The sequence below is a fragment of the Poecilia reticulata genome, unplaced genomic scaffold (genome assembly GCF_000633615.1).
Source record: "Poecilia reticulata strain Guanapo unplaced genomic scaffold, Guppy_female_1.0+MT scaffold_249, whole genome shotgun sequence".
Taxonomy (NCBI): domain Eukaryota; kingdom Metazoa; phylum Chordata; class Actinopteri; order Cyprinodontiformes; family Poeciliidae; genus Poecilia; species Poecilia reticulata.
In genome coordinates, this window is record NW_007615034.1 from 38931 (window position 1) to 48515 (window position 9585).

General features: G+C 49.7%; 2 protein-coding genes and 1 gene segment (V, D, J or C); 1 reads left to right on the plus strand and 2 right to left on the minus strand.

Moving 5' to 3' along the window:
• Positions 1–1592, minus strand: part of LOC103460491 (T-cell receptor alpha chain V region RL-5-like) — a 6861-nt gene extending 5269 nt beyond the window's left edge. Inside the window, 3 exon segments of the V gene segment in view lie at positions 4–296; positions 370–558; positions 698–1592. Of these exon segments, the coding sequence occupies positions 4–296; positions 370–424 (348 nt within the window).
• A 678-nt stretch (positions 1593–2270) lies between these two features.
• Positions 2271–5615, minus strand: LOC103460469 (gastrula zinc finger protein XlCGF57.1-like). 3 transcript variants are annotated; one of them, XM_008402643.1, is made up of 5 exons: positions 5399–5615; positions 4498–4674; positions 4081–4221; positions 3059–3955; positions 2271–2944 (listed from the first exon to the last, which is right to left on the minus strand). In XM_008402643.1, exons 1-5 carry the CDS (start codon positions 5436–5438, stop codon positions 2526–2528), a joined length of 1674 nt encoding a protein of 557 aa, XP_008400865.1. In that variant the 5' UTR covers positions 5439–5615; the 3' UTR covers positions 2271–2525. The 3 variants fall into 3 exon arrangements, with proteins under 3 accessions (XP_008400865.1, XP_008400863.1, XP_008400866.1); XM_008402641.1 differs by having other exon boundaries at positions 2271–3955; XM_008402644.2 differs by lacking the exon at positions 2271–2944 and having other exon boundaries at positions 3903–4221.
• A 2077-nt stretch (positions 5616–7692) lies between these two features.
• The window catches only part of LOC103460492 (armadillo repeat-containing protein 1-like), a 4069-nt gene continuing 2176 nt past the window's right edge, over positions 7693–9585 (plus strand). Inside the window, exons 1-4 of the mRNA XM_017303333.1 lie at positions 7693–8154; positions 9103–9312; positions 9396–9487; positions 9574–9583. Coding sequence (XP_017158822.1) covers positions 7957–8154; positions 9103–9312; positions 9396–9487; positions 9574–9583 — 510 coding nt within the window. The 5' untranslated portion in view covers positions 7693–7956. The remainder of the gene's footprint in view (positions 8155–9102; positions 9313–9395; positions 9488–9573; positions 9584–9585) is intronic.

A 9585-nucleotide genomic window follows, 5' to 3' on the forward strand; every position in this document is an offset into this window, starting at 1 on the left:
CACAGCGCAGTAGTACACAGCAGAGTCTGTCACTGCAGCAGAGGAGATCAGCAGATCCATCTGGGTTTTATCTTCACTCATGTTGAAGGATAAACCAGGAAGCGGCGCTGACATTGGAGCTCCTATTCCTGAGTGGGAGATCAGGAACTCTGGAGGTTCTCCAGGATATTGTCGATACCAGAAGAAATAATCATCATAAACAGCAGCTTTAGAGAAACTGTAGGACACAGTAACAGAGCTGCCCTCTGAACTGAACTCCTCAATCTTTCCTGCAGTGAGTTGTTGACAGTTTACACCTGAAGGAAGAAAAAAGTGATATAAGTGAAGAACAACAAGGATCAGATTATTCTCTGAAAGACTCCAACCAACCTGATCCAGTGATCAGAACCAGCAGAGAGAATCCAGATGTGAGCAGAGACAGCATGTTGAGCAGAGTTAATGTTGGAGAGCTGAGCTGAAGGAGGAAGTTTGAGTCTCTTTAGAGTTCAGGGGCAGAGCAGCTCCTCCTCTTCCTCCTCTTCCTCCTGCATCTTCATCACTGACTCAACTTCTTGTTTGCTAACAAACATTTAAAATCTGAATGAGAAATTTTATCTGATGTGGTCAGCAGCTAGAAAACAGTCGGTTTCTGGGTTTACTTTGATATTTAGTTATGAATCGGGTTTTAATTGGACCAAATTCCTCGGTACCATCTCACCTGGTCTGCGGGAGTTCTGCTAAGGTAGCATAGCATGCTAGCTCTCTGTCCTGCTGGATCCGATTGAACCAGCTGATCCAATATGGCTACTGCTGGGCCGCGTTGACGATCACAGCAGGAGGCGGATGTGTTGCCGGTCAGTTCTGGTTCTGCAGTGTGTTTATCATGTGGTTCTGACACATCAAAGGAAACACAGTATAAATGGACCGGTACCAGTTTGGGTTCTGAAGACGATCACCACAGGTTTCAGGGTCTCGTTGATCTCCATCTTGATCCGTTTAAAGGCAGGTTCTGGTCCAAATATCCAACAGAACCACTGGTTTGTCCCTGTCCAACATGCCGTCACTCCTCACTGCTTACAGCTAACTTCATCTGTCGGTCCAGATGACCTCTGACCTTCTGTTTTCCAGCCTGATGTGGATCTGCTGCTGCCTGGGACCATGGTTCTGTTCTGGTCCCGGTTTGGACCCAGTTCGTATTGAATAGTTCATATTGTCCCAGTTTAAAGAGACCAGGGTCTAAACCTGCGTCTCCAGAACCACTGGCGGTCTTCGGACTGGAGAGGATCAGAACCCTGCAGCAGAACCGTAGCATTCAGAGAACATTGGACCATAAAGTTTGCTTCAGGATCTGGACTGTTCAATTTCAACCAGAACCAGAAACATCCTGCTCTGTGGTCCACTTCCTGCCTCCAACATGTTTCTGAACAGAACTGGGTAGAACCGACAGGTTACCTTCAGCTCCAGCAGAACCTGGAGTTCAGTTCTGGGCCGGTCCGGTCCCAGAAAGAACCCCTGAAATATAACATAACTAGTTTAATGTTTGATCAAGATGGGGTTTGCTGTGGTGGCGCAGGGGTTAAGCACAACCCACATATGGAGGCCTCAGTCCTCAACGCAGCCGTCGCAGGTTCGATTCCTGGCCTTGGCGACCTTTGCTGCATGTCTTCCTCCCGCCTTCCTGCCAATTAACTATCAAATAAAGGCCACTAGAGCCAATAAAATCTTTTTTTTTTTATTTTGATCAAGTTAATTTCAGGTCAAAACCCTTTTTGCTGCTAAATGAGCAGCAGAAATGTTTATAGTTTTTAATCTTCAGGTTCTTCATCAGATTGGACCAAAGTTCGTTTTTCTGAGTTTCTCTGATCGTTCATGGAGCTTCATAGAAATCTGGACTGTGGACGCTTACATGTAGCATTAGCTGCTACATGTAAGCATTCAGATGCTATTTTAGGCTAGCATAGCTGCTCTGATAGGCTAACTGCTGTTAGCACAATAGTCTTTCCCAGCGTCCAATCAGATTGTTTAGAAGCACAAATTAACTGAGAGAAGCCATTTCCATCCCTACTGCCAGCAGGTTCTGTTCAGTCCATTTCAGGTTTTACTGTCAGGGAAGAAAAGATTCCCCGCAGAAATCACCCAGTCATGTCCAGTGGCAACATGGCCTCCTGGGACAGGGACAGTTTCTGGATCCAGTCTTTAGTGCCAGGTTCTGACTCCGCTCCGTCCTGGAGGTTCTGCTCATGTTTGGTTCCAGGATCTTTAACAACAGAGAGAACCAGGAGACACCAGGCTCCGCTTGAAGAAACGTTTAATGACACTCAGATTAAACAAGGCATTTTAACTTTATACACAACACTGCAGCTAGCTTACGCGTGGATGAGTTTTCTCTTTACCATCAGGTTAATGGGGCAGATATAAGCAAAACTCAAAGGAGGCGTTCATCCGTATCGACTCAACATATCAGTTTCCCAAAGATCCTGCAGATTCCTTTTTCCTGCCGGCAAAGGAAACAGGAAGTACAGAAGAGACCCTGTTTCCTTCTGATATCATTCCAGAACATATCTACCTGTGGTGTGTGTTTTCATGTGGCGTGACAAGTTACTCTTATGACGAATATTCTTCCCACACATTCTGCAAGAGAAAGGCTTCTCCCCTGTGTGGGACTTCAGATGGGTCAACATGGCGTACCTTCTACTAAAACCCTGCCCACATTCTGAACATCTATGTGGTTTCTCACCAGTGTGGGTTCTCATGTGAACCAACAGATTACTGTTTTGTCTGAAAGTCTTCCCACACGTTGTACACAGAGATGGTTTCTCTCCTGTATGAGTTCTCATGTGAACTAACATGTTGGACTTTCTGCTGAAATTATTCCCACATTCCGGGCAGGAATAGGGTTTCTCACCTGTATGAGTCTTCATGTGTCGCAGCATGGTCCCTTTGCGGCTGAAAGTTTTCCCACATTCTGCACAGGGATGATACTGAGTGATTACTTCAGTGTGATACCTCATGTGACGCGTTAAGTAATACTTGTGGTAGAAACTCTTCCCACACACTTTACAAGAAACAGGCTTCTCACCTGTGTGAGTTCTGCTGTGGCTCACTAGGATGAACTTCCGGCTGAAACCTTTCCCACACTTGGAGCAGCTGTAAGGTTTTTTCTCTGCATGCGTGATCATGTGAAACTCCAGAACCTGTTTGTGCCTGAAGCTTTTCCCACATGTCTTACAGGAATACGGCTTCTCAGGCTCATGAGTTCTCATGTGTTGCTTCAGATTGTGGCGAACAGCAAAACATTTCCCACATGTTCTGCAACAATGTGGTTTCTCAGATGAATGTGTTTTTGTATGTTTCATCAAATTTTTACGCAGGGAAAAACACTTCCCACAGGTTTTACAGGAATGTTGTTTCTCAGCAGTGTGAGTTTGGACATGAACAAACAAGTTAGATTTATGCCGGAAACTTTTCCCACATAACTTACAGGAAAATGGCCGTTCTCCTGTGTGAGTTTTCATGTGGCACACTAAGCAACCCCTTTGTCTAAAACTCTTCCCACATTCTGAGCAACAGTATGGTTTTTCCCCTGTGTGCGTTCTAATGTGAACCATCAGATTGCTCCTCTGTCTGAAACCCTTCCCACAGACCGAACACACACATGGCTTTTCCCCTGTGTGACTTCTCATGTGAACCAACAGATTTCCCTTTCTGCTGAAACTCTTCCCACAGTGGCCGCAGGAATGCGGCTTCTCCCCGGTGTGAGTTCTCAGGTGGTCCAGCATGGTGCTCTTCCTGGTGAACGTTTTCCCACATTGTAAGCAAGATGCTGGTGGTTCTCTGTTCTTAGTTTTTGGTTGTGGAATGGAGTCATTGTTTCTGCCGGACTGTAAAGGTTCTGGTTCCTCCTGGTCCAGACTGCAGTTTCTGTCCTGGTCGGTTAGAACCTCTACATCTTGAAGAGAACGTTGATGTGGGAGTTCTGGAAGAAAAAAGAAAACCAGGAACCAAACACCTGCTTAGCAAGTTACTGGAATCTATCAGCATATCGGTCCAATGGACCGGAACCGGTCTGGTACTCAGTACTTAGTGCCCTGGTCGGCTCACCCTGGTGGAGCTTCAGCACCGACTGACCCTCGTCCTCCTGCTGGTCCTTCATCTGTTCTGGCTCCTCCTCTTCCTCTTTGATCTCTGGAGGTTTCGCGTCGTTCGGTTCCGGCTCCTCGTGACCCGGTAGCGGTTCAGGTTCTGGAGGAGCAGAGAGACGGCGTGAGACATGAGTGAAGGTTGTTTTCTGCTCCCTCTGGAACAGAACCAACCGAATGGACCCTTTGGTTCCGTCTTCACGTATTCAACCTTCAGAACCGCTTCATGCTGGTGGACGGTAACGGGTCGGTATCTAGAGACTATGGCAGGAAATGAAATGTGTCCATTTCAAATTAAAAGCAGAACTTTAAGGTCCAGGCGTGTAACGGGCTGGACAGCAGAACTCTGGTTCCTTCAGAACCTCTTGGTGTCACTCACCCGTCCTCAGAAGCTCTGCTGGATGGACCTGGTTCTGGTCGGACCCATCAGCCTCCAGGAGCTCCACTTCCTGCTTCAGAACCTCCCGCTCCTCCTCACCGACCCGGACCTCCACCCACTCCTCCTTGACCCGCAGAGGTTCTGGTTCCTGCTGAGGAACCCGGTCCGGTCGGGGTTCTGGAAGGACAGAAAGAGCCGCAGGTATCAACCGTTCATACGCTGCATGTTTTGGCCCACATGAAAATGAAAAGTGTAAATATTGCGTCTCTGAGATCTGATGATCACTGATGTTAAACGGAACCAACATCCCTCAGTCCTGGGATTTAACTGGGCCATTGTTCTGGTTCAGTCAGAACCATCAGCAGAACCTGATCCAGAACTTTCTGCTCATTCGGACAGACAAGAGGTTTTGGGTCCAGGAAGCAGGTCAAGCAGAACCAGCCATGACCTCTGACCTCTGACCAGCAGTCCACCCCAGAGCAACTCAGATGTGTTTTGACTGAGTTTGTTTAAACTGGACTCATGTCAGTAAAGCCCGGTTCTGTTCCAGCTGCTCGGGTTTCAGATCCCATCAGGAGAAACGGGATCATCTGTTTTCACTCAGGAGTTTTTCTATTTTGGGATATTATTTGTTCTCTCTCTCCCTGAATTAAGTTTAAGTGAAGTTTAATGAATTAAACCTGCTTCCTCACGCTCCCTACAGGACACTTTAATGAGTTTCACAACCCGACCCAAACTGGTTCCGACGGAACCTCCCAACGGACCCAGAACCACCTGGGATCATTAAAGGAGAACCGTGTTTTAATCAGGCAGCGCTGCGGGCAGCTAACCGCAGACAACCTGAGCCCGGTGAGCGCGGAACACCGGAGCCGCTCAAGCAGCAGCAGAGACGGCGCGTTACCTGATGAAGAGGATGAGGAAGATGAAGACCACACGGACATCTTTCTGATTCTTTAGAACCGAAACCAGAAGGTTCTGGAAGGTTCTGCTCGGGTCCAGGCTGCGATAACACAACAATGGCGCCTTAAACAAAGAGAAGAACAGCAAGAGCGGCGCCCGAACCGGAACCTGGCTGACCGCTGGGGGCGGAGTTAAGATGGCCCCGGCTTAAAGCTGCAGTACGTCACTGTTACAATCATGTTATTTCACTTATTTGTTCAAACTGTTGCCATGTCGTGACCGCATGACATGAGAGAAGAAAAGAAAATCTGCCAGTGCTCCCAGTGCTAACTAAAACCAACCAATCAGAGCCAGTCACTGTCCGTGCGGCCTCCGTCTCTGTTGTGCTGCAGCTAGCATAGCCTGTCATGAATGTTAAGGCTAGTTAGCATAGCCACCAGATGAACCGTTTTTCTGTAAAGCTGTTGCTCTGCCAGGATTTGCCCCACAACACTTGCTCAGCTCGGCACTAGGGGGCGCTAGGCCAGTCCACCAGCCGCCCTCCGTGTTTTTGTGGTAAAAAATGGAGACAGTTCCACCGTATCCCGTCCTGCTAGCTTTTACCCAGTTTACTCCGTCTGTCCTGTCGCTGCTACTACAGCATGAAAACCCGCTCGGCCTGGTTGGAGGGTCAGAAAGGCTACCAGGCTGATAAACTGGGGGAAAGCCTGCCCTGCAACAGAGCTGAGAATGATTGACAGCACTAGGCCCCGCCTTCTGGCTCTGATTCAGGCGGGAGCTATGGGGGTCTGGAGGTGCCAGGGAGGGAGGGATGGTTTCAGGTCGCTTTAATGTCTGATTATAGAGAAAGTGCGCCCTCCTCTGGTCAGAAAGGTGTATGTAATGTTAAAGTTACTGTCCCTCAGTGGAATATATAGTAGTCAGTCCCAGTGACGGTTTGACTCACGGTTTAGCCAATATGGGGAAAAATTAAAACGCGAGGCCCAAACCGCTTCTCCCCCCCCGCCCCCCTCTATCCTCTATCTGCCCACCTTTCCCCCATATGGGGCCCACCTAGGCATGCTGGCTGGGAGGTTCGATCGGTTCGTGTTCAGCCACAAGGCAGGAGCAACACGAACCGATTCAGTCAGAACATCCCGATTCCAGAGGATAATCCAGGAAAACCCCAACATGGCGGGAATTTAGAATAACCAAACACGGATGATGATGTAGAAACAATAGTGATAGTTTGTGGAGTCATTTTAATAAAAGACGTAACAAAAAGAAAAGGAGGTGGATGAAAGACGACGGAGCAGCCGCTCTATTTGCTGCTCTATGATTTGGAGGTGAAAATGTTTTTTCATAGTTAACATTTTTAASTGAATAAACATAATAATGACCTTTAGATTTAATAATAAACATTTCCACATATCATCTCCGATATGTCAGCTGTTTGGGATTCCCCTCTGCTCTGACGTCACCGCGCTTTCTGATTGGCTGCCGTCACATTCAGCAGGTTGTTCTCGTTCCCACAGGCTGCGATAAAACGGCCAAGACGACCAAATAGGGAATATTCAGGATTTAGTGGGACACCAACATGCAGAGGCCTCATCTGACTCTTCATCCCCCCCCTCTTCGCCCCCCTGACGGTCCGCGGTAATAAACAGGTTGACCTCTGACCTGAAGCATCAGGTTTCTTCAGCTCAGTGACGCGGAGCCCCTAGTGGCGGTTCCGGGGTGCTGCAGGTTTTTGCCCGCAGTTCTGCTGTTTCCTGTCACTGTGGGATCAGAACCGCTCCTTCCTCCTCCTCTTCCTCGGTGTGATGAAGAACATCAGAACCGTCTGACCCTGAAGCAAGGTTCTGGGTCTGACCCGGTTCTGTGTAAAAGCCTGGTCTTCTCCAGGTTCTGCCGGGATATTAGATATTTATTCATAAACTGAATTTCTGCTCATTTAATTTTTACTTGGACTAAAACTAATCAGAACAATAAATGGACCTGGTTTTTAAAAAGAATCAGGCAGAACCGGGATCCGGTCAGTAACGAAGTGTGACCCGAACTGATTCCAGAATATGATCTGTGTGAGGAACCGGTTCTGTTGAGCTGAACTGGGTCAGTTTCCAGCCAGGCTGTGCTGCCACCTGCTGGTGAAAATCACAAATACACACAACGTGTTGGAAACCCGCGTCTGATGACTGACTGAGCATTTATGTATTTATTTATGTATTTATTTATTTATTTATTTATTTATTTATTTATTTGTTTGTTTGTTTGTTTACCATTTTGTTTATTTGTTTACCATTTTGTTAGCTACTGAAAGTTACAACCTTGACATGATTATATGATATTTTACCGATAATCGATCAGAAACGGATCCGCTCTGGCTGCAGTGCGCGCTCCCGACACAGGGGGCAGAATTTCCCATTAGACCGGTGCTGGTACCGGTCCAGTTCCACCATCACAGCTCAAACAGACTGGTCCTGGATCTGCTCTGTGACGTCATCAGGGTGGGGACATGGTCTCTGAGGAACCGAGCCGCTGATTGGTCCGCTGGGGCCGGGCGGCCAATCACAGAGCTGCATGTTGCCACGTGGCAGCGCCGCTGGCCTCAGCAGGAAGAACCGACGGTTCGGCTGGAAGAGAGAAAATAAACCCAAAACACAGAAGTTCCGACGCGGTCCGAGGAAACAGAACGGGAACCGAACGTCAGGGGGAGGACCGGACCGAACCGGACCGGACCGGAGTGCTGGTTCTGGTACCGGTGATCGTTACAGCCAGGTGAGTTAGCATCATTAGCATCCTGGCTCTGTTGGTATGATCTGGGTCAGAACCAAACGATGGTTGTGGATGGGTTCTGATGGAGAGGCTCGGTTCTTGAGGAGAACAGAACCAGAACACAGTCCGGTACCAACAGGCCCAGTTTGGTCCCAGCCAGACTCAGGTTCGGTCTATGGAAGCCGGGTCAACTGTAGGAACCTGAATCCGAACCAGAACCGGGTCATCTGCTGCAGAGGACTGTGGTTAGAGTCGGAACCGGATCCAGAACCAGATCCAACCAACAGAGGAAACTGAGTGATTCATCTCCAAACTGGATCACATGCAGAACCTTCATCCTCAGACAGAGCAGGGGGCCGGTTCTGATGGGCCCGGTCCGGTTCTGGTCGTCAGGTGTGATGAGGTCCGTTCAAACACTTGAGGTTCTGGAACCCACAGAAGTTCTGCTTTGAGTCCAGAACCAGCAGCAGCTCCAGTAACGATGTCACCATCAGTCAAATGTTTCTTCCTGTTTTTGGTCTCTGTCTCTTTAAAAACTCCTGCTGATTTTCAAGCTCCGCCTCCAGGAAGTCGTCCCAACATGGCTCCTCTATTAACCCTTTCATGTTTTTACCAGTGTGGCTCTGAGCAGCAGCTGGTTGCTAATTGCTGCTGGCTAGTCTGAAGGAGCTGAGTGGGAGGAGCTGCACCTCAGAGGCGGGGCTAGGCCCACCTCAGAGGCGGGGCTAGGCCCACCTCAGCGGCGGGGCTAGGCCCACCTCAGAGGCGGGGCTAGGCCCACCTCAGAGGCGGGGCTAGGCCCACCTCTGCGTTTGAATGGTTTCTCTAACATTTAATCGGACCTGGAGTTCTGATGGGTCCGGTTCAGTTCTGACCGGGTGGGAGGACCCAGAGCGTCCAGCAGGTCTAGTGGACTGGGCAGAGACCGGTTCTGATCTGTTCCTGCTGCAGGTCCCCCCAGCAGCCATGAGCGGCGAGCCCGACCCGCTGGTGGCCCGGCCCGACCCGGTTCCCGACCCGCTGGCCGTGGTGACCCAGCTGAGGGACCTGGCGGCCGACCCGATGAACCGCAGAGCCATCGTCCAGGACCACGGCTGCCTGCCGGGCCTCATCCTGTTCCTGGACCACCCGGACCCCCAGGTGGTCTACTGCGCCCTGCTGGTGAGCCCTCGACCCGGACATTTGGGTTTATTGGCCGGTATCGGGTAGGTTCTGGTTCTGATTGCTGCTCCGGGTCTGCGCAGGCGGTCCGGTACCTGGCGGAGTGCCGAGCCAACAGGGAGAAGCTGAAGGCAGAGCTGGGGATGATGCTGAGCCTGCAGAACATCGTGCAGAAGTGAGCGACCTTCCTCCAGAACCGAAGAGACCCGGTTGGGCTCGGTCCGACAGAACCGTGTGTGAACACTGCGGTCCTCCCTGCAGGTCCACCACTCC